Raw genomic sequence first — 25,040 nt, forward strand, 5'->3', positions numbered from 1 at the left:
ATCTATCCAACCTTGTCTTAAGTATATTTACTGAGATAGCCTCCACTGCCTTGTTGGCCAGAGAATTCTACAGATTCACCACTCTCTGGGAAAAGCAGCTCCTCCTCACCTCCGTCTTAAATCTATTCCCCTGAATCTTGAGGCTATGTCCCCTCGTTATAGTCTCACCTACAGCGGGAATAACTTTCCTGCCTCTATCTTATCTATCCCTTTCATAATTTTATATGTTTCTATAACATCTCCTCTCATTCTTCTGAATCCCGTGAGCACAAACAGTCCCAGGTGGCTCAATTTCTTCTCATGGTCTAAATAAAAATGGTCAGAGATTGGGTAATGTTCCAAGGAACCTAGAGAAGTTATTCAGGCGGGTCCAGGAGTCTGATTGTTGCAGGATAACAAAACTCTTCCCGAACACAAAATGCTCTGCAGATGCTGGGGTCAAAGCAACACTCACAGCAGGTTTCCACGGATGCTGCCCGACCTGCTGAAAAACTCTTCCCGAACTTGGTAGGGTGGGAAAGAGTGGAGTAGGATTTCAATAAGCTGGCACAGTCACAATGGGCCGAAGGGCCTCCTTGCGACTGGTATTACGCTAGAATGCAATAAAAGCAAAAAAAAAACCCTCCCCTGCCTCACGCTGGGGGGTGAACACAGCAGCGGGTGTGAAGAGCCGAGTTGCTCCCATTCCCTCAGGAGATGGCTGACATTTTGTTTCGCTCCTCCTACGAAGATGTGGCTTCTGGAAAACCCCCTCGCCACCCCGCTGAAACACTGGAGCGTGCCGCGGAGAACCGGAGCGGAAGCCTTGCTCTTCGAAATCGCGTTTAACATTGTGATCTGGGCACTTTCCCTTTAAGAGGAATCCGTGCGCCGGTGGCAATTTGGCAAAATAAAATCTTCCACTTGCCCTTAAGTCGTCCTTTTAAGGCTGTGTCCATCACTGGTTTCCACGGGAATTGATGGGATCAGCTGATTTCTTTCGGACCGGCGTCTTTCCTGGTACAAGCCTGTGTTGTTTCTATTTTAATAGACCAACCTGTGTCAGGGTGAGCGAGCGGGAGTAAATGGTCTTTGTTCCCTGGTGAGGCGGAGGGACCCTTGCAGGCGAGGAATGCGGAATCGATGCTCCTGAAACCTTACCGCGGCAACTCATATTCTGCTTTTGGCATCGGAGGTGAGTGGCGCTCTGATCGAAGTGTATCGGAAATTATTGCAAGGAAAATGAAATTGATTGTGTACTGGGCTCCCTCCGCTCTTGTGTAGTATAAATCAGGTGGTAAATGTACCTTACCAATGCACAACACACACACACACACACACACACACTCCCTCTTATTCAGGAAACCTCTCAATTTCAAATGACATTTTAATTTATTGCCTCTCTCCTGTCCCACGTTCCCTCTCTAGGAGCCGTCGTCCCATTAGTTATCCCCTCAACTGGTTGCATTTTTTTTGGAATGGCGAAGGACGCACTGTCCTCAATTTCTGCAATCTGTGTGCAAATTTTCAACAAGAGGACCACAACCTTGTTATTGGGTTAAGGGGCTGAAGTGACCTGGAGATCTATGCTGGCTGGAATCAGGGCTTTATGCTTTGGCTCTAGGTAAGGTTACCCTATGCCAAACAGGTCAAAGGGTAGAGGCCAGACTAAGAGTGATCCACCAGTCCGCCAAGTTCGGGGGTTCAGCTCAGGGCTAACAACCCTGACTGGTAAAACGGTCCTGTAATGGAAACAGCAATGAAGAATCCTTCTACATCTGAGTGTGACGGTATTCCTGAGTCTCCACCCTGGGACTTGAATGACTGATAGTAGTGAAAACCAAGAGGAAGCTACTGACATGATGAACGAAGCCCTGAACACCACCAGAGATGTAGGACCTTCATTGCTGCTGTAAATATCAGCGTGTAACAGAAGTGGCTGGTGTGGAAATTTCCTGTCTGCGTTTGCCTTGGGTCACTCTCTGATCTTCGCAGTGCCAGTGCTTGTTCGAGTGTTTCGTGGCACCATCCAGGTCTGCGCCTGAATGAAGTATTGACCCCACTTCTCTCCCCGCAGCTGCTGACTGGCCTGCTGTGTGTTCCTGGCGTTTGCTGATTCAAGGTTGGAATTGGTTTGTTTTTGTCACATGGACTGAGATGCAGTGAAAAGATTGCTGTGTATACTGTTCATCCAGAATATAACACATTGTAAAGCAATTGCAGAACGAAGTGTAACAGCAGAAGTGAAAGTGCAGTGCAGGTGGACAATAAGATGCAATGATAGATTGTGAGGGCAATTGTCCACCTTATTATAGTAGGAAAACTACAAGAACCTCAGGACTCGCACCAGCAGGTTCAAGAACAGCTACTACCCCACAACAATCTAAACAAAAGGGGATAACTACACTCATTTGTCCACCCGTTGAGATGCGCCCACAACCAATGGTCTCACTTTGAGGACTCTTCATCTTATGTTTTCGTTATTTATTGCTATTTATTTCTATTTGCATTTTGCACAGTTTGTTGTCTTCTGCACTCTGGTTGATCTTTCATTGATCCTGTTATAGTTACTGTTCTATAGATTTACTGAGTATGCCCGCAGGAAAATTAATCTCTGGGTTGTTTATGGTGACGTATATGTACCTTGATTAAAATTTACTTTGAACTTCAAGAAAGTCTCTGATTGAAGCATGCGTCAGGACTGAGAAAATGGTCAAGATTAGAGTCATAGAAACTACAGCACAGAAACAGGCCCTTCAGTCCATCTAGTCTGTGCTGAACCATTAGATTAGCTTTTTTGTCACGTGCGGTGTATTGAAACGTATAGTGAAATGTGATGTTTTCATCACTGTCTGCGACATGCTGGGGGCAGCCTGCAAGTGTTGCTTTGCTTCTGGAGCAGCAGTGGTGCAACTTAATACCCTAAACCTGTACATCTTCGGAATGTGGGAGGAAACCGAAGCACCTGGAGGAAATCTGTGCGGTCACGGGGAGACCATACACACTCCTTAAAGACAGGAGTGGGAATTGAACCCTGATCTTCCTATCACTGGTGCTGGAAAGCGCTGCACTTGCTGCTTTGGTACTGGGACACACCAAAAGATGAGCTGGTGGCAGCATTTGGAATATCATCAAATAGCATTAACTGAAAATGTGGTTGCAGTCAGCAGGAGTGGGTGCTCAAAATTTTTTGGAGGATGGTGAGGAGAGTCTAGGGCCAGAGGACACAGTTTCAAAATAGAGGGATGTTCATTTAGAATGGAGATGAGGAATTTCCACAGATATGGCGAATCTGTGGAACTTGTTGCCACAGACAGCCATGGGGGCCAAGTCATTGGGTATATTTAAGGAAGAGGTTTTTCACAGAGTCTTCATTATAGTCGTGTGGAGAAGGCAGGAGGTTGGGGCTGAGAGGGAAATGGATCGCCTATGATGAATGGTGGAGTAGACTCAATGGGCCAAATGGCCTAATTCTGCTCCTATATCTTGTAGTCTGGTAAATATACAAGGGGGTGATTGATAAGTTCGTGGCCTGAGGTAGAAGGAGTCAATTTTAGAAAACCTAGCACGTTGATTTTTTTCTACATTTACACACTTAGTCCAGCAGTCGTGGAGCATACGGATCCTTTCTTTGTAGAGGTCGGCGTTTTGGACCTCCAGAGGTGGTCCACAGCAGGGGCGATTGATAACTTTGTGGCCTAAGGTAGAGGAAGATGAGTTGTTCAAACTTTCTGCATTTTCAGTCAAAGAGTTGAACTGCACGTGCATGTAACGAGAGCTGTATAAGTCATGTCCTTCTACCTAAGGCCACAAACTTATCAATCACTCCTACTGTGGACCACCTGGAGGTCCAAGACGCTCTTGTTACATGCACCTGCAGTTCAACTCTTTGAGTGATAATGCAGAAAGTTTGAAGTTAGTAACTCATCTCCTTCTACTGTAGGCCACAAACTTATCAATCACCCCTCCTGTGGACCACTTCTACAAATAAGGGATCCGTATGCTCCACGACCGCTGGACTAAGTGTGTAAATGTAGGAGGGGACTATGTTGAAAAATAAATGTGCTAGGTTTTCTAAAATTGACTCCTTCTGCCTTAGGCCACGAATGTATCAATCACCCCTCGTACAATGGTGTAGCAGTGGCGTTATTACAGTTCAGGATATTGGAGTTCAATTCTGCTGTCCTCTGCAGGAAGTTTGTACTGTATATCCTTCCTGTGAGTGTGTGGGTTTCCTCTGGGTGCTCCGGTTTCCTCCCACTGTCCAAAGACGTACTGCTTGGTAAGTTAATTGGTCATTGTAAATTGCCCTGTGATTAGGCTCGGATTAAATAAATGCGCTGTCTCTCTATAAATATAAAGGGCTGGTGGGGTGGAGAATTCTTGGTAAATGTATGACACAGACAGACACAGACACATGTCATTCTTCTGTCGCTGCACTTCAATGTCCTCCCTCCCCTGATATATTCTCATAGTGGGCCCTAAATCGAGCTGATGTGCTCGGGGTGACTTTATGATGCTTTTCCCGCCTTGCATCGCAGAATATTTCTTATCTTCAGTAATGCGGATGTGTCAATGTGTATATGTTGTTTATATACCGTATCTAAGCCAGATACTTCTGTTTATTTTGCAATGTGATTGTAACTACTTTATGGGATGCATCATAGTCTAATTCATGTGTAGTCTTAAGTTAACTTTGTGTGATTAAAGATGGTATGTCCTGGTGCCTAATAAACAGGGCTCATCGCTTTCAGTGGGAGAGACAGATCGGGGTTGCCCGGAGTTCTCACTGGACAAAATAGTATGGAGCTATTATGGTGTTTTCTAGAAGATATCTTTTTGTAAGCATTGGCAGTTTGCTTTTTGCTATATTTGCTCATTTTTTGTAAGATCGTTTTTTTAATAAACCCCCTTGCACTTAAGTGCTAAGTGACTCCAGCCATTTTTCCCCCCTTTGGATATAACCCATGTATCTAACCCAGCTCGTATCAAGGACCTGCAGTTGTCATGGAAGATTTTAATCTACCTATTGACTGGACCGACCAAGCTAGTAAGGATGGCGAAGAAAAAGAACTTGTGGATTCCGTCAGATTGCTTCTTGCTTCCATATATGATGGAACCTACGTTGTGGCCATCCTCTGCAACCAAGGAGATCTCCAGTTGTGACAATCACTCTTACCACTGGAAAGGGCTTCTGAGATCGAGAGAGGGGGACTGCCCCCGTGCAATGACTTTTCCACTTCAAAAGCTTCCTATCGGCGTCATTGAAATTGACAGACAACCAACTTGTATATCCAGGAACGGGCTATATTGGATTTGCTCGTGAGTTTTGAGAAATAAGAACTGATCGTGTAGTTAAAGATCCTGATATGATGGAAACCTAGGTGAACTTTCATGTTTCTGGGCATGAGAGGGAGAGCTCAATTAAACCCACAGAATATTGAAAGGCATGGATAAAGTGGATGTGAAAGGATGTTTCCATTAGTAAGTGAGTCTCGAACCAGAGGACTCAACCTCAGAGTACAAGGACAACAGAGATAAGGAGGAATTTCTGTATCCAGACAGTGGTGTATCTGTGGAATTCATTACCACAGACGGCTGAGGAGGTCAGGTCGTTGGGTATATTTGAAGCGGAGGTTGATAGGTTCTTGATTAGATTAGATTATGAGAACACTAAATCCTCTTTTATTGCCATTTCTTAATGCATACATGCATTAAGAAATGATGCAATGTTTCTCCGGAGTGATATCACAGAAAACAGGACAAACCAAAGACTAACACTGACAGAACCACATAATGATAACATAATAGTTACAGCAGTGCAAAGCAATACCATAATTTGATGAAGAACAAACCATGGGTACGGTAAATAAATTCTCAAAAGTCCCCGAGTCGATCTACTCCCGAGTCCCCGATAGCAGGCGGCAAGAGGGAGAAACTCCCTGCCATAGACCTCCAGGCACCGTCAACTTGCCGATGCCTTGGAAGCAGTCGACCACAGCCGACACTGAGTCCATCCGTCTGAAAACTTCGAGCCTCCAACCAGCCCCTCCGAGCGCCATCCTCTGCCGAGCGCCTTCGACCTTGCCCCGGCCGCTGAAACACGCAAAGCCGAGGATTCCGGGGCCTTCAGCTCCGGAGATTCCGGTAACCACACAGTAGCAGTGGCAGCGAAGCGGGCATTTCAGAAGTTTTCCAGATGTTCCTCCATACTCTCACGTCCGTCTCCATCAAATCAGAATTGTGCACGGTCCCCTACTCGACAGATTACAGATATCATTCACCAAAGACGCCGTGCACACTGCCATCTTCTCCTCCTTAGTAAGGAGATTAGTGAGGAGGTCAAGGGTTTCAGGGGATAAAGCAGGAGAATGGAGTTGAGGGTGGGGGGGTGGGGATAATAAATCAGCCTAATTCTGCTCCTGTGTCTTATGGCCTAAGTTTGAGGATGAACAGCACAGAATGAAACCTACTATCTTGAATTTATAACACTAGGAAAGTGGAGTTACCTGAGTTGGACCGGGATAATAAAAGCATGCGGACGTGGTCAAGAGGTTCAGTTGTTCAGACCAGTGATCAGAATGGGGAAGAAATGTGATCTAAGTGACTTTGACCATGGAATGATTGTTGGTGCCAGACGGGTTTGCGTAACTGCCCATCTTCTGGGATTTTCACACACAATAGTCTGGAGAGCAGGGGGTTCCCAACCTGGGTTCCTCGCACACCTCAGTTCACGGTGGGGATCTATGTAATAAAACAGGTTGGAAACGCTTTAAAGAGAATCAGAATCAGGTTTAATATCACCGGCATATGCCATGCAATTTGTTAACTTAGTGGCAGCAGTACAATGCAATACAGATTAAATAGAAAAAAATTAATTAAGATCAATTACAGTGAGTGCATATATATGTATATTAAATAGTTAAATTAATATAGTGCAAAAACAGAAATAATAAAAGTCAAGTAGTGTTCATGGGTTCAATGTCCATTCAGGAATCGGATGGCAGAGGGGAAGAAACTGTTCCTGAATTGCCGAGTTTGTGTGTGCCTTCAGGCTCCTGTATCTCCTTCCTGATGGCAATAATGAGAAGAAGGCATGTCCTGGTGGGGGTCCTTAATGATGGATGCTGCCTTTTGAAACACCTCTCCTTGAAGATGTCTTGGATACTATGGAGGTTAGTATCCAAAATGGAGCTGATTACTTTCACAAATTTATGCAGCTTCTTTCGATCCTGTGCGGTAGCCACACCACCACCCCCCATACCAAGTGGTGCTGCAGGCAGTCAGAATTCTCTCCACGGTATATCTGTAGAAGTTTCCTAGTTTCTTGGGTGACGGACCAAATCTCCTCAAACTCCTAATGAAATATAGCTGCATCGATGTGTTGAAACCAGATTAGATCCTCAGAGGTCTAGACACCCAGGAACTTGAAACTGCTCACTCTCTCCACTTCCGAGGATTGGTTCCGGACTCCTCGTCCTACCCTTTCTGAAGTCCACAATCAGCTCTTTGGCCTTACTGATGTTGAATGTAAGGTTGTTGCTGCAATACCACTCAACTAGCTGGTGTATCCTGCTCCTGTACGCCCTCTTGTTTCTGTCTGAAATTCTGCCAACAATCAGAAAGTTTATAGATGGCACTTGAGCTATGCCTGGCCAGATTCATGGAAGTAGAGCAGTGGGCTAAGCACTCATCCCTGAGGTGTGGCAGAATTGATCGTCAGCAAGGAGGAGATTTTAATACCAACCTGCACAGATTGTGGTCTTCTGGTTAGGGAGTCGAGAATCCAGTTGCCGAGGGAGTTACAGAGACCAAGTTCTGTAACTTATCGATCAGGCCTGTAGGAATGATGGTGTTAAACACTGAACTATAGGCAATGAGCGGCATCCTGACAAGGGTGTTTGTATTGTACAGGTGATCTAAAGCTGTGTGAAGAGCCATTGTGATTGCGTCTGCCATGATGGGCAAATCGCGGAGGTCCAGGTCCTTGCTGAGGCAGGAGTTGATTCTGGCCATGATCAACCTCTCAAAGCACTTCATTGTGTACATGTGAGTGCTACTGGATGACAGTCATTAAGTTGCTATAAAAAAAATCCAGTGAGTAGCAGTTCTGTGGGTGAAAATGCTTTTTTAATGGAAGAGGTCAAAGAAGAATGACCAGATTGGTTCAATCTGATAGGAAGGTGACAATAACTCAAATAACCACACGTTAAACAGTGGTGTACAGAGGGCATCTCTGAATGCACAAAACATCGAACCTTGATGTGGATGGGCTACAGCAGCAGAAAACCACGAACATGAAGTTGGTGGCCACTTTATTAGGTACAGGAGGTATCTACCAGAGTGGCCAATGAATTTATTTCCAAAAAGCATTTGAAAGATGCCACACGAGGCTGTTGCATAGATTAAGAGCCCAAGGTATTGGAGAAAGTGCATTGGTATTGATTTTAAAACTGGCTATCACATAGAAAAGAACGTGTAAATTCTTTTCAGGCTGGAGAGATGTAACTAAGGGATTTCCCGAGAGATCGAATATTGGCCCTCAATTATTTGCTGACTTCTGATGACACAAAAGCAGGTGAGAGGAGTGTGTTGTGATGTGGATGTGTGATTCAGTGTCACCAGTAGATAGGGTCATAAAGAAAGCTTTTAGCATATTGATCTTCGTAAATCAGGATATTGAGTACATGGCAAAGCACACAAAATGCTGGAGGAACTCAGCAGGTCAGGCAGCATTTTATACAAATGAATAAACGGTCGCCGTTTTGGGCTGAGACTGTCGGGACTGGAAAGGAAGTGAGAAGATGCTAGAACAAAAAAGGTGGGGGGAGGAGGAGGACAAGATAGAAGGGTGATGGGTGAAGCCAGGTGGGTGGGAAAGGTAAAGGGCTGGAGAGGAAGGAATCTGAGAGAAGAGGAGAGCGGGCCAGAGGAGGAAGGGAAGGTGAGAGGCAGGTGAGAAGAGGTAAGAGGCCAGAGTGGGGAACAGATGAAGAGGGGAGGGGGGAGAGAAATTCTTTTCTACTGGAAGGAGGAATCTATATTCATGCTGTCAAGTTGGAGACTACCCAGACGGAATATACAGTGTTGCTCCTCCATCCTGAGGGAATGGGAATCGGAACTGAAATGTTTGGCCACTGGGAAGTTTTGCTTGTGGCAGATGGCGCAGTGGTGCTCGAAGAAGTGGTCCCCCAACTTACGACAGGTCTTGCCAAAGTAGAGGAGGCCTCATCAGCATCACCTGATGTTTTTTTGTTACTCGCACCATTCTCTGTAAACTCTAGAGCAGAGTTTCCCAACTTTTTTAATGCCACAGGGTATTATACTTTATTGTTGCCAAACAATTGATACTAGAACGTACAATCATCACAGCGATACTTGATTCTGCGCTTCCTGCTCCCTGGATTACAAATCGATAGTAAATATTAAAAATTTAAATTATAAATCATAAATAGAAAATGGAAAGTAAGGTAGTGCAAAAAAACCGAGAGGCAGGTCCGGATATTTGGAGGGTACGGCCCAGATCCGGGTCAGGATCCATTCAGCAGTCTTTTCACAGTTGGAAAGAAGCTGTTCCCAAATCTGGCCGTACGAGTCTTCAAGCTCCTGAGCCTTCTCCCGGAGGGAAGAGGGACGAAAAGTGTGTTGGCTGGGTGGGTCGTGTCCTTGATTATCCTAGCAGAACTGCTCCGACAGCGTGCGGTGTAAAGTGAGTCCAAGGATGGAAGATTGGTTTGTGTGATGTGCTGGGCTGTGTTCACGATCTTCTGCAGCTTCTTCTGGTCTTGGACAGGAGAGCTTCCATACCAGGTTGTAATGCACCCTAGAAGAATGCTTTCTACGGTGCATCTATAAAAATTAGTGAAGGTTTTAGGGGTCAGGCCAAATTTCTTTAGTTTTCTCAGTAAGTAAATATGCTGGTGGGCCTTCTTGGCAATGGACTCTGCTTGGTTGGACCAAGTCAGGTCATTTGTGATACTGACCCCGTGGAATTTAAAGCTTTTGACCTGTTCCACTTGTGCACCACCAATGTAAATTGGGTTGTGCGGTCCACTACTCTTGAAGTCAACAACCAATTCCTTTGTCTTGCTGACGTTGAGGGATAGGTTAACAAAGGGGTTAATACCTCCTGGCATTATGCTAGTAACTAAGGAGTGTGTGGATCCCAGATTGGGAACCCCACTCTAGAGACTGTGTGTGAAAATCCCAGGAAATCAGCAGTTTCAGAGATACTCAAACCACCCCGTCTTTGCACCAACAATCATTCCACGGTCAAAGTCACTTGGATCACATTTCTTCCCCATTCTGATGTTTGGTCTGAACAACTAAACCCCTTGACCATGTCTACACGGTTCTATGAATTGGGTTGCCGCCACGATTGGCTGGTTATACATTTGCATTAACGAGCAGGTGTACCTAATAAAGTGGCCACTGAGTGTGGGTTTGGGGTGAAAGGTGGAATTTTCAAGAGGAATCTGAGGGGGAACTCCTCTCAGAAGGTGGTATGAGTGTAGATGAGTCACTAGTGGAGTGGTTGACGTAGGTTCAATTTGACAGAAGTAGGGAGAGGTCCCCGGATGAGAGATGCTTACCTAGATATAGTCTAGGTCAACGTTTCCACTAAGTTATAATAACCAGTGGGCACAAAAATCTCTTGTGTTGTGCAATTTTTTTTGCCCAGTGAGGACATGTGCACACTGAATTCTTAAGTGGAAGCAAACTTGAAACTACTCCGGCAACTTCTGCATCGCGACAATACACGCAGGTAACACCAGTTTCTGTTCTGTACATAAATATTTCTCGTAGCTGCAAGTTCCTGACCTCATGAGCTTTCGGTGTAGCAGTTTCTACTGTTTCATCAAGCCGTTCCACTTTAAATGAACTAGCAGTTCTTTTGCGCTTCACACCTTGCAATTTGACATAGTGAATCAATAATTTCATTAATTAAAAACAGTATAAATAAGCCAGTTCTAAAATCTGCAGACAAATCGTCGCAAACTTCATATTGTCAACCCCCTCCACAGCAGAAACCGGAAAAGTAAGTGTGATTGTGTACGATCGTGAAATATACTTAACCTGCCAACGAGGTAGAGGGTGACAACCTTTCGTGCGCAGTTTAAATTCCTTTGTCACTAGTGGCAAAAGGTGTGTGTACGTACGCTAACGCTTTACAGGAAACATCGGTCCGGCTGCAGGTAGATGCGGTGAGGCAGAAGATCAGGTCAGCAGGGATTCAAAGTACATTTGTAATCGAAGTATGTATGCAGTATACAATGCTGAGATGAAACATGAAAGACTTTCTTTGCTCTACTGTATTTCATTATACCTTTCAATTAATAGATAAAATCGCAATATTTTTTCCAATTTTCATTTCTACATATTTGTATTGTGCATATAAAAGCATTTAAAGTGCCACACAGTTTTCAGGCCATCTTTTTATATCGTACTCGTATTCCTCCTCAGAGCAATGGTTGGCCTGCACAGCTGTATTTTAAAAGCACAATTAGCGCGAATGTTGATGGGCACTTGTAGCCTGTCTCTGCACCGTTGAAGGCTCCTCTCATTGGCCAGCTCTCGTCTGAGTCAGATCACCGTAGGACTGAGTCCTGCTCCAGAGATGTTAACACAAGGTGGTGCTGTCTTTCCAGGTGAATTAAATTAAACCTGCTCTCTACAGCGAATGTGAAGGACTTCATAATGTTTTGCGTGAGAGTGGGGTGAAGGGGTCGGAGGGAGAGAGTTCAAAACAAATTTCCTGACATATGTCAGTGATAATGAGCCAGAATTATGCTTATAATCATTCAACCAGTGTCCCCGATGCAGGTTAATTAGTAGTCCCTCTGTTAATTGGGGCCAACCATGGAAGTTGTGTCCTAGCAGTCGATGCAAGCCAGAGTAGTACAAACTCCCCCTCTCCACAGAGCTGATGAATCTAAAGGAATGGCAGAGACTGATACAGTTTGGTACCAGGAGTCACCAGTCAGCGTTGAACTCGATGTAGGACTGCCTTAAGGACTCCAGCTCTGGATTTTTCTTCGAGGTTTACTCCCAAAGCCTTCCCCATGAGTGGGTGTAGCCGCAAGGCAGCAGGGGTTTGAGATCAGAGTTTTCCCTCTCCTCAATGAGCTGCCAACCGTGGCTGATGAGCCCCATCGGCCCGAAGTGACTGGTTTTGAGGCACCAGTAACTCGGTTTTATCTCTTCTGTCAGTAGAAATAGTTCTGCTGAGCTTAGTAGCTAAGCCACACGTAAAAGCCAGGAGCTGAACTTGGTTGTCTAGAGGCTATTTGAGATGCAGGCTGTTAAGGAGCATTCAATAGGTAGTGGGAGCTTATTCTGCACCTCTGCTCTGTCCGCCACAACAGACAGGATCTCCCAGTAGCCACCCACTTCAACTCTGCTTCCCATTCCCATTCAGATATGTCCATACATGGCCTCCTCTACTGCCATGATGAGGCTAAACTCAGGTTGGATGAGCAACACCTCATATACTGTCTAGGTAGTCTCCAGCCCCTTGGTATGAACATAGAATTCTCCAACTTCCAGTAATTCCCTCCCCCTCCCTTCCTCTAAGCCTATTTCACTCTGCCCCCTCCCCCAGCTGCCTATCACCTCCCTCATGGTTCTGCCTCCTTCTACTACCCGTTGTGTTTTCCCCTATTCCTTCTTCACCTTTCCTAACTATCACCTCCCTGCTTCCCCTCCCCCACCCCTTTATCTTTCCCCTTACTGGTTTTTCACCTGGAACCTACCAGCCTTCCCCTTCCCACCCTCCCCCCACCTTCTTTATAGGGCTCCTGCCCCCTCCCTCTTCAGTCCTGACGAAGGATTCCTGCCCGAAATGTTAACTGATCATTTCCACGGATGCTGCCCGACCTGCTGAGTTCCTCCAGCATGTTGTGAGTGTTGCTTTGACCCCAGCATCTGCAGAGTCTTTTGAGCTTATTCCCACCACCTCACCTGGCTAAAACAACCTAAAGGAATCAGGCCAGAAGATACAAATGGGGGAAGAAAAAAGAATGGCAGGCACAAAGATAGAGCAGGTTATCTGAAGCAACAAACAATTTGCTGGAGGAACTCTGCAGATTGTTTGTTGTTCCTGACTCCAGCATCTGCAGTCACAAGGAACCTGGAATTAGAGAACTTAATATTATTGAGTTCTGCAGACTGCAACACTAACACACCCAGACGAAGAATGAGGTGTCCTTCCCACGAACACTACCTCATTATTCCTCTTTTTTTCATGGTTTACTTACTTTAGTTGGAACTTTGTAATTTGTAAAGCCTGAATTATACGGCTGTCACAAGACGGCAAATTCCATGGCATGTGTCAGTGATGATAATCCTGACTGTGATTCTGGGTGTGGGTGCGGTAGGATTAGGAGGAATGTGATATTAGAAATTACAGAGAGTGAGAAAAGAGTGGGAATTAGTTTGGGCAGGATCTTGAAGAGTATGAGGGATCTATAAAGCAGAAAATCTGCAGATGCTCGAAATCTTGAGCAACACACACAAAATGCTGGAGGAACTCAGCAGGTCAGGCAGCATTCTAGGAAAAGAGCACAGTCGACATTGTGGGCCAAAATACTTTGGAGGGATATATAGATAGCAAATTTGCTTACAATTACCTTCAACTTGGATGTGCTGATAACAGAGCCATAACCTTTGAATCGAACAATGTCAGATTATTGAGGAAAAAACCTTACCCAAGTTATCAAATCCCTATCCACCTGCTTCTCAAAGTGGCACCTAAATATGAATGTCAACAAAATAGTAACTTGCATATTTCATCTGGACAACCGACTAACCAAATTTAAACTTGACATCAAACTAAATGACAGACAGCTACCCAATGATTCACACCCAAAGTACATAGGATTCACACTAGATCGAACTCCCTCATAAAAGATCTACTTCAAAATGTTGCAAAAAAGCTAAAATCCAGACAGGGTGCTAACCAGTCAGTCCTACGAACATCCGGCCTAGGAATGTTTCCCACTCGCCAAATATTTTAGATTATGAGGACACTCAGTCCTCGTTTATTGTCATTTAGTAATGCATGCATTAAGAAATGATACAATGTTCCTCCAGTAGGATATCACAGAAACACAAGACAGACCAAGACTAAAACTGACAAAAACCACAATTATAACATATAGTTACAACAGTGCAAAGCAATACCGTAATTTGATAAAGAGCAGACCATGGGCATGGTAAAAAAAAAAGTCTCAAAATCCCGATAGCCCCATCATCTCACACAGACGGTAGAAGGAAGAAACTCTCCCTGCCATGAACCTCCAGTGCCGCAAACTTGCCAATTCAGCACCCTGGAAGCACCCGACCACAACCGACTCCGAAAACTTCAAGCCTCCAACACCGAGCACCATCTCTGTGGAGCGTTTCGACCCCGGCTCCCTCCACCGAGCAACAAGCAAAGCCGAGGATTCGGGGCCTTCCCCTCCGGAGATTCTGGATCGCACAGTAGCAGCGGCAGCAAAACAGGCATTTTAGAAGTTTCACCAGATGTTCCTCCGTGCTTCTCATGTCCGTCTCCATCAAATCAGGATTGTGCATGGCATCCTACTTGACAAATAACAGATATTCATCACTGGAGTGGCCGCTGTGCGCTGCGTCGCGCCGCCATCTATTACGCACCCTCCTGGGAGAGAAGTTCTCAAACTAACATTAGCAATACTCACCTCCATATTTCTATGATAATAATCTCAGGAGCCCTAAAATCCTCACCTGCCCAAAGGCTCCCAACAATGAACGGAATAGCACCCCTGGAGATCAGTGGAAGAGCAGCTTCAGCAAAATTCTGCAAGCGTATCCAGTTTGTAAACTCATTGAAAATGCTCCTTCAACTTCCCGATTCAAATCCCAAAAACCTTTCTATAATTTGAAGAGCCTTGGCTGCTTTGACGAACACACAGAATGGTGCCAGTACAGGTACACCGACAACCCCACCCCCAGTGGAGATTTGATTGACGACCCCGCCTTGCTCCTCAAGAGAAAAAGCTGGACAGCTGCAAATAGACTCAGAAGTCAACCTGTCAAAATGGGGCAAACACTACCACTGATGGGGCACCTGACAAACCCCAGCTTGCCCCCGTGGTTTCCCCAACCCAGCATGTCCTCCACCTGGTCCAAGCGTGCCCTGCCAGCGAGATCCGGGACGTCTTTGCCGCAGTTCATCGATGTGGCCACGAGCAGGAGGCGTGGCTTGACAAAAGCCAATTAGAAGTGTGACAAGGAAAACACCTGCCATACCGAGACAACAACATTGCAAGCAGGCTTTTTCCACTGAGGTTGGGTGGGACTACAACCAGGGGTCATGGGTTAAGGGTGAAAGGTTTGAGGGGGAACTTCTTCACTCAGAGGGTCATGAGAGTGTGGAACAAGCTGACAGCGCAAGTGGTGCATGTGAGCTTGATTTCCACATTTAAGAGAAGTTTGGATAGGTACATGGGTGGTAGGGGTATGGAGGGTTATGGTCAATGGGAGTAGGCAGTTTAAATGGTTTGGCACAGACTCGATGGGCCGAAGGGCCTGTTTCCATGCTGTACTTTCCAATGACTCTATAAACGAGAATGGGAACGGACAAGATTGTGCAGATGTTGGAAATCCAGAGCATCTCACACACAATGCTGAAGGAACTCAGCAGGTCAGGCAGCATTTATGGCCGATGCTTCATGCTGTGCCCCTTTATCAGGACTGTACAAGTTGTGCAAGTGTCTTCATCCAGAGCTAGAATGATCTGCAAGTGTTACAGTGTTATTGCACCAATAATATATATTTTTGCTGTCTTTAATTCAGTCCTGAGGAAGGGTCTCAGCCCAAAATATTGACTGAAACTCATTTCCCTGACTTGTCTTTAAAGCTCTTTTGCCTTCACTTTGGTCTGTTGAAAATTGACTATACTTTCGAGAGGGGGTTTTCATTGAAAATGGTGATCTTCCAATTTCTGCGTCAACCAATTGGGCGAGTTGGTAAGGTAATTTACAGAACTGTACCTGAGGGGATATCAGTAATTACAAAGGAAACGATTTTTTTTTTTTCAGCCTCGAGTTTGGTTTTTAATTCTTACTAAGTTATTGACAGGTTTTGGAATTTTTCCTTTTGATTTGACATGATGCACAACGTTTTGTAGATTAGCTCAAAAAAAATCCTACTTCAATATATTAAATTTAGAAAATGAGATAGTAAGATGTGAAACTAGTTGTGGGGGTGGAGTATTTTTTCAAGGCACTGTATATGATGCTATGAAATTATTAAATTGCTCAACCAATGTTCTGGGGTGTCCTGAGGATGGGGAAAGTGCTATTAAAAAATGTGAACTTTGCTTTCATCTTTCCTTCCTCCTCCCCCCACCCCAGGAGGCGCTATTTGAATGTAGTTTGCTTCCCTGATGACAGAATTACTAGGTCCCTAAAATGGATCAAAGGCACTAGTAAAGGGTCTCAGCCTGAAACGTCGACTGCACCTCTTCCTACAGATGCTGCCTGGCCTGCTGCGTTCACCAGCAACTTTGATGTGTGTTGCTTGAATTTCCAGCATCTGCAGAATTCCTGTTGTTTGCACTAGTAAAGAGTTGTCTTCTCTCCTTCGGTGATATCCAGTGTAACCCTCCAGCACTGAAAGCAGGGCTCGTAGCTTGTGGTTTTCTGCTCATGGTGTTGAAAAGATAATCCGTTTATGTTAAAGACTTCAATTTGCAGACGCTGGAAATCTTAAGCACACACACATAATTCTGGTGGAACTCAGCAGGTCAGGCAGCATCTATGGAGGGGAATAAACTGTCGACGTTTCGGGCCGAGACTCTTCATCAGGATTGGAGAAGGAGGAGGATGGAAGACAGAATAAGATGGTGGGGAGGAAGGATGCAAACAGGTGACAAGTAACGCACAAAATGCTGGAGGAACTCAGCAGCTCTGCCAGCATCTATGGAAAGAAATAAAGAGTCGATGTTTTGGGCCGAGATCCTCCATCACATTGACTCCTTTTCGCTCCTCATAGATGTTGCCTGACCTGCTGAGTTCCTCCAGGATTTTGGGTGTGTGTTGCTCTATGAAGTAAGAGGCTGGGAGGTGATAAGTGGAAGAGGTAAAGAGCTGATAGGAGAATGGACAATGGGAGGAGTGGAAGGAGAAAGGGCCCTATTAGATTTTGTATTCTTGATCCCAGTTCACAACCCTGAGTGGGGAATATTGAGCTGCATGCTGATGCTTGCCCGAATAACCTGAGTCAGATTCATTAAACAGAAGTGAGAAAGGTACTCTCCTGAAACGTGCAGGTTCTTGAACCAACTTGCACAACCCTAGTCCTACAGGTCAAAAAGCCACAGCTTGGATTATGGTTTAAAGTCACTGGAATTCAACAGTGTGGCACTTCCTCAGTGCTGCATCGAGAATATTTCAAAAAGGTTTCAAAGGTACAATTTAATCTCAGAGAAATGTATACAATATACATCCTGAAATGCTTTTCTTTGCAACCATCCACAAAAACAGAGGAGTGCCCCAAATGAACGACAGTTAAATATTAGACCCCCCCCCCAAGCTCCCCTCCCTCCTGCGTGTTGGTGGCAGCAAGCAACAATCCCCCTCCCCCACCAGCAGAAAAAAAACATCGGTACCCGTCACCGAACGCTCAAGCGTGAGCAAGGCAACGGCAAAGACAGACTTGCAGTTACCCTAAAGACTTTGCGTTTCACCCGGTGTTTGACATACCACAGGTTCTCTCTCCCTCCCTCCGTAATAAGGGAGAAAGAGATGTCTCCGTTTCACAGCGAGCGGGGAGACAAAACAAACAACTCGCTGGTTTACCATGTTAAAAGTCAGTTACGTCGCTTCTTTTCGTGCTCTGCGCTTAAAGATCTGGGCACACAGCCTTAGATATTCTGACTCCCACAACGACACATGGATCTCCTGTCGGGACACCGACCCTCGATCCGCCCGTCTCCGGAGCCTTGAAATCCTAGGCTTCTGAATCAGAGCTGGACTCTTGGGCTGAACCCTTGGCGTGCCGAGCAACAACGGCCGGTCATGAAACCCCGAGAGTGGGTCCCATTCCCGCATTCCCCCATAGTCAGCGTGTTACTTAAGGTCAGGGTCTTCAAAAGAACCCTGAAAGGGAGAAATAAAGATAGAAATAGAGCTGTTTCCGAAAATGCAAGCAAAGGAGTTGCCGTTTAGCACCATCATCAATCCGCTCCATACTACAGTCACCAAACAGATGTTCAATGTCAATATTGATTCAGATGTTCAATGTTTAGATGAGATTTACCGACAGGCTCTTGAACTGATCCGATCTAATCCTCCTCTAACAATTGACCACCTCCTGCATCACCATAGACTTGTCTCTGATCCTGGGTATCTTCGCACTTCCTTGTTTAGCAGTTTTGTTTTCCTTCGGTGTGATAGGTTGGGTCATATTCTAGAGTTGGGCTACATAGCAAATATTAATTTCACCAGCAACCAATCTTCAGATTTGAATGTGGATTGCAGATCGAATTAAAAATGCAGCTCTGAACTATTAAACTCAGATGCCTGCATATACAAGAATGTGGCTGAGAGTCGGTGGCAATTAACTTCCATTCTGGGGTCTTGGCCCAAAACATTGACTGTTTACTCTTTTCCATACCTGTTGCCTGGCCTACTGACTTCCTCCAGCATTTTGTGTGTGTTGCCTCGGATTTCCAGCATCTACAGACTTGCTTGTGTTTGTGATTCATTTTGGGTGTCTGGAGTGTGGGTGCTAAGAAAGAGGCATTTGACAACTACATGTAATTTAAAGGAAGCATTATAGATACATTGGCCCGCTGTTGCCTTTGATCTTTAGCATATAAACAAAGCCACATCCTACTGAGTCGAGTGGGCCTCTTCTTCCAAGAGCGTCTCGAATTATGATGCCAATTGCTTGCTTTTGTTGAATAAACACTTTTATATCCACTAGCTTCAGTGTCTGTCCGGTGACCTCGTTGTACATTGTCGTGACGTAAATGTATACGTAACTTGTGTTCGAGGTGTTGTTATCAGAACCCATGTACCTGCGATACTGCTTCAAGCTCGTTATTTTATTCCTTGTAGTTGTACCTCACTGTGCAATAATAAACTTGACAACAGGCAGAAGAATAATTCATGAATAACCAAGCAGCAGCAAACAAAGAAATTGAAGCCTAAAACATGACTGGGTACAAGTTGCCGTAGTAATGTTCCAAGGTTGTAGTCCACTAAGGGTAATATAGAAGTGTGTCAACTTGGAAAAGAACCTAACACTTTCTTCCTGTTTCTAACTGGCCCCACAGGTGGTTACCTACACCCACGATGCTGGCGAGGAAGGGCATCATCCCAGACGAGTACCTGCTGACCAGATTAGTGGAGGACAACCTGTCACAGCCCCGATACTGCACCAGGTCGAGGAAGGCCCGTTTCGTCTCAAAGAACGGAGGCTGCAATGTGGCCCACAAGAACATCCGAGAGCAGGGGCGCTTCCTTCAGGACATTTTCACCACCCTGGTGGACCTTAAGTGGCCGTACACGTTGGTGATCTTCACCATGTCCTTCCTGTGCAGCTGGATTGTGTTCGCCATGCTCTGGTGGCTCATTGCCTTCGCCCACGGGGACTTGGATGCTGGGCAGGAGGGGGCCGTGCCTTGCATCACCAGCATCAAGTCTTTCACCTCTGCCTTCCTTTTCTCCATCGAGGTGCAGGTGACCATAGGGTTCGGCGGCAGGATGGTGACAGAGGAGTGCCCGATGGCCATCACCATCCTCATTATCCAGAACATAACGGGCCTCATCGTCAACGCCGTCATGCTGGGCTGTATTTTCATGAAGACCGCCCAGGCCAACCGCAGGGCGGAGACCATCATCTTCAGCAAGCACGCGGTCATAGCGCAGAGGAACGGTAAGCTCTGCTTCATGTTCCGGGTGGGCGACCTGAGGAAAAGCATGATCATCAGCGCGACCATCCGAATGCAGCTGGTGAAGAAGACCACCACGCAGGAGGGGGAGGTGATCCCCATCTCCCAGATCGACATCCAGGTTGAGAACTCGGTGCAACCCAATGCCATCTTCCTAGTGTCCCCCCTTATCATAAGCCACACCATTGACGAGAAGAGCCCGCTCTACGCTCTGTCCGAGTCTGACCTCCAGCAAGAAGATCTTGAGGTGGTGGTCCTGCTCGAAGGTGTGGTGGAGACCACAGGCATCACGACCCAAGTGCGTACCTCCTACCTGCCGGAGGAGATACTCTGGGGCCATAGGTTCGTGCCCATCGTGACTGAGGAAGAGGGCAGGTACGCGGTTGACTATTCCAAGTTTGGCAACACCGTGAAGACTAACATGCCCCTGTACAGCGCGATGGCGCGAGAGAGGCAGGGGAGAAGTGAGCGCAGGGACAATGGGCCAAAACATCGGCTGAGTGCTCTGCGCAGAAGGAGCTCCTCGGAGATCACCAACTCATCGCCAGTGGGCGTAAAGTCATTTGTGCGATTTCAGTCGGTCGACTGTTTATCAGATCTGTAGTTTGTCATGGGCCTTTGCTCCACAAAATCTTCTTCCACACACGTGTTGAACGTTTAGAGTCCTAGAGCACCAAACTGTCCATTTGGCCCATCCTGTCCATGCTGAGCCTGAAAGACTGGAGCTGAAATCAACACTCATAACCTTATTATGTGATGTTAGCATTCATTTCAAGAGACTAGAATATAAAAGCAAGGATGCAATCTTGGAGGCATTATAAAGCTTGGATTACTGTGAACAGTTTTAGGCCCCCTATCTTAAAGGATGTGCTGACACCGGAGAGGGTTCAAAGGAGGTTCACGACAATGATTCTGGGATTGAAAAGCTTGTCACATGAAGAGCGTTTGAGGGCTCTGTTCTCATTGGAATTCAGGAGAAGGAGGGGTGACCTCATTGAAACCTATCGAGTGATGATAGGTCTCATTAGAGTGGATGCGGAGAGGATGTTTCCTATGGTGGGGGAGACTAAGACAAGAGGCTCAGAATAGAGGGGCGTCCCTTTAGAACAGAGACACGGAGGAATTTTGTTTCGCCAGAGAGTGGTGAATCTGTGGAAGTCGTTGCCAGAGGTTTCTGTGGAGGCCGTCATTGGGTGTATTTAAGGCAGAGGTTGATAGATTCTTGATTGGTCAGGGCATGAAGGGATATGGGGAGAAGGCAGGAGATTTGGGGCTGAGAGGGAAAATAGATCAGCCCTGATGAAATGGCAGAGCAGACTTGATGGGCCAAATGGCCTAATTCTGCTCCTATATCTTATGGTCTCATTAAAAGTGCCAAGAACAGTCACGGAATAGCAAATCTGCCAGGGTGTTATTGGATGGATTGGGTTCCAGATGCAGGGGTCCCAACCTTTTTAATGCCATAGCCTAATGTCATTAAGCAAGGGGTCTGTGGATACCAGGTTTGGAACACCTGGAACTTTGTGGCCTTGCTGATTCAACTTAGAACGCTTATCCCTAATCCTTCAAGGTATAAATCTCCACAACTTCCTTCCTCCCACAAATCCACATGATGTTGTTCTGTCATTACTGAACTAGTGTCAAAGGTTCAAGGTACATTTTTTTTATTAATGTATGCAGAGTACAACCCTGAAACTTGTCTTCCCCACAGACAGCCATGAAACAAAGAACCATGGAATCCAACCCGTTCAAAGAAAAACATCAACTCCCCCCCCCCCCCCACATGCAAAAAAAAATAATTGCGCCAGCTACAGCAACAATAATGAGTGGAAAAACACAAAATGAAAAGGTATTTTCAGTTCTGGTCAGTGTTCATTATCTGCAGGCTGCCCCAATTCAAAAATCACCCATAAAGAAGAACCAGACCTAGAAAACATCATAAACCTGAATCAGTCCAAATCTACCAACTGCAGCGGTTAAACCTTGCTCCAGCACTATTCTCCAGCATCGAGAGAGAGAGAGCGATCACCTTGATGTAATTCCAGATCAATTTATCTGGTGGCATACACTCAATGGCCACTTTATTAGGTACACTGGTTAATGAAAATATCTAATTAGCCAGTCATGTGACAGCGGCTCAATGCGTAAACGCATGCAGACATGGTCAAGAGGTTCGGTTGTTGTTCAGGCCAAACGTCAGAATGGAGGAAGAAATGTGATCCAAGTGACTTTGACCGTGGAATGATTGTTGGTGCCAGATGGGGTGGTTTGAGTATCTCAGAAATTGCTGATCTCTAGGAATTTTCATGCATAACAATCTCTAAAGTTTGTAGAGAATGGTGCGAAAAACATCCAGTGAGCAGTCGTTCTGTGGGCTAAAACACCTTGTTAATGTGAGAGAGAGGTCAGAGGGGAATGGTTCAAGGGGTGCCAGGAAGGCGATTACGACAGTGGTGTGTAGAGGAGCATTTCTGAACGCACAACATGTTGTACCCTGAAGTGGTTGGGCTCTGGCTGCAGAAAGCCATGAGTATACAGTCAGTGGCCTCTTTATTGTAGACGGTTCAAATCCCACCTCGGACTGAGAATTTTAGATACAGGTAATGCAGTCCATCCACAGCTAAAGCCCTCCCCGCCATTGAGTACGTTTACATGCAGCAAGAGAGCAGAATCTGTCATCAAAGACCCTCACCATCCAGGGCATGCCCTCTTCTTGATGCAGGAGCTACAGAAGCCTTCGGTACCACACCACCAGGTTGTAGTCCCTTTATCACGCCTTGCGACGCATCGGCTGGCATTTTTTTGCTGTTTCCATAGCATTTGCCTATTTTGTTTTTTTTTTACGAGGCCGAGTTTTTACAAAGCTCAACCCAGCGCGGATGGAAAGTGTACAAGGGGCCGGCAGGACTCGAACTTGGACCGCTCGCCTCGAAGTTCGGTGTTGATGCCACTACACCACCAGGTTCAGGAACAGTTATTACCAAACAACCATCCGGCTGCTGAATCAGCATGGGTGACCTTTCAGTACCGTTACTCTGAACTGACTCCACAACTTGGACTCACTTTTAAGGACTCTTTGCACCTCGTGTTCTCAGTATTAGTTTTAATTGCACAGATGACTTTTGCACATTGGTCTTTGTGTGCATTTTGTCATGAAATTCTATTGTATTTTTTATTTTCATGTAAGTACCTGCAAGAAAATGAATCTCAAACTAGTATACCGTAACAAATATGATTATTTATTTAGAGACGCTGCACAGTACAGGTCCTTCCGGTCCAAAGAGCCACGCCACCCAGCACCCCGAATCACAGGACAGTGTGAGATGTGATGGCTGGTTCTTCACTTGTGAAGATCAGGAGGGAACTCCCTCACTGTAGGGCTGTTCTTCTTCCCTGCGCTGTGTAGGTTGATAGGATCGGCGTGCGTGGGCCGATTCCGCTCTTTGGCCTGGGGGACGTTCCACAATGGCACAGCGAGCTGCGGTGACCGCAAGGCTGTTGGCTGAGTACCGGAGTTTTCCTTTTCCTAGACAGACTTCCTGGCAAGGCTAACGAGTCTCATCTACCCGGGTTTGGAATCGACGTCGTCCTTCTCTTAGGCCGGCAGCTCCACAGTATCTGGAAAATCCGTCCTCATTCATCCCACCCAGGGGTTCCCAAACTTTGTTTTAAATCCCATGGACCAATATCATTAAGCAAGTGGCTCATGATCTCCAAGTTAGGAACCTCTGATCCCACTAGTCCCTCCATGCACTTGCTTCTTAGGGTATTGACATATGGGTATGAATATGAAGACACGTAGTCCTCTTTTAGTGTCATTTAGTAATACATGCATTAAGAAATGATGCATTATTTCCTCTGGTGTGATATCACAAAACACAGGACAAACTAAGACTGAAAAGACTGACAAAACCACATAATTATAACACATAGTTACAAACAGTGTAACAATACCATAACTTGATGAAGAAGTCCATGAGCACAGTAAAGTTCAAAGTTTCTCAAATGTCCCACATCTCACGCAGACGGGAGAAGGAAGAAAAACTCTCCCTGCCACGCCGACCACAATCCGACTCTGAGTCATCCGAAAACTTCGAGCTCTGATCAGCCCTCTCCGACACCGAGTACTGAGCGCCATCGCTGTCTGAACAAATCGACCTCCTTTCCAGTCGCCAAAAGCAGGCAAGGCCGGGGATTTTGAGGCCTACCCTCCGAAAGATTCACGACCACAACAGTAACGACAGCAGCGAACGGGTGTTTCAGAAATTTCTCCAGATGTACCTCTCTGCTTTCACGTCCATTCTCCATCAAATCAGAATTGTCCACGGCCCCTATTTAACAGATACGATATTATTTTCACTGGAGAGCTGCACACACGTGGTGTGCCGTCATCATCTCCTCCCTCATATGCCAAGTGACTTAAGTATATTTCAAGGAGGTTGATAGTTCTTGATTAGTAAAGGTGTCAACGGTTACAGGAAGAAGGCAGGAGAATGGGGTTGAGAGAGATAATAAACTAGCCGTGGTGGAATGGTGGAACAGACTCGATGGGCTGAATGGCCTAATTCTGCTCCTATGCCTGATGGTAATTAGGATAAGAGATTTGTAACCTGGGAATGTCTGTGATCATGTGCAAGAGGACACTTTTTTTAGGGGTGGAAAGTGTTACCTTGGGACAACCTGATACTGGAGGTTAATGTCATATCATTTTACAGTTCAGAAATAAGCCCTTTGGCCCACTGGGCCCATGCTGGCCATCAAGTGCCTACCTGTAATTCTCCTGTTCATCATCATTTGCTCCATTGTATTCTGCGTGTTGGGGTAGGGGGGAGTATTTATCTGTCTCTGGCTATGCTGTTGCTACCACTGAGTGCTTAAGTTTCCCTGGCGCGACACACCTCATGTTGATGAGCACAAGTCTCGTAAAGCACAATAGGGGATGGTGCCATGGTAGCATAGTGGTTACGCGGTGCTTTGCAGCGCCAGAGATCGGGGTCCAATTCGGGCTGTTTGTATGTTCTCCCCGTGACTGCATGTGTTTCCACCAGGTGCTTCAGTTTCCTCACACTATTCAAAGATGGGCATGCTACTTGGCGCCGGAAGCATGGCAACACTTGAGGGCTGCCCCCAGCGCACCCGC

At 45.9% G+C, this 25,040-nt stretch overlaps 1 protein-coding gene across 1 annotated transcript; it reads left to right on the top strand.

Moving 5' to 3' along the window:
• Positions 1-992: 992 nt before the first annotated feature.
• LOC140205393 (ATP-sensitive inward rectifier potassium channel 11-like) lies at positions 993-21,629 on the top strand. The gene is made up of 2 exons (XM_072272984.1): positions 993-1,174; positions 19,283-21,629. The coding sequence occupies exon 2, from the start codon at positions 19,302-19,304 to the stop codon at positions 20,502-20,504; it is 1,203 nt and encodes a 400-aa protein (XP_072129085.1). The 5' UTR covers positions 993-1,174; positions 19,283-19,301; the 3' UTR covers positions 20,505-21,629.
• The last annotated feature ends 3,411 nt before the right edge of the window (positions 21,630-25,040 follow it).

Source organism: Mobula birostris, chromosome 11 (genome assembly GCF_030028105.1).
Source record: "Mobula birostris isolate sMobBir1 chromosome 11, sMobBir1.hap1, whole genome shotgun sequence".
NCBI lineage: Eukaryota > Metazoa > Chordata > Chondrichthyes > Myliobatiformes > Myliobatidae > Mobula > Mobula birostris.

Excerpts from the sequence above, each read along its gene's own strand:
- LOC140205393 (XM_072272984.1), top strand. The coding sequence starts at position 19,302 with ATGCTGGCGAGGAAGGGCATCATCCCAGACGAGTACCTGCTGACCAGA.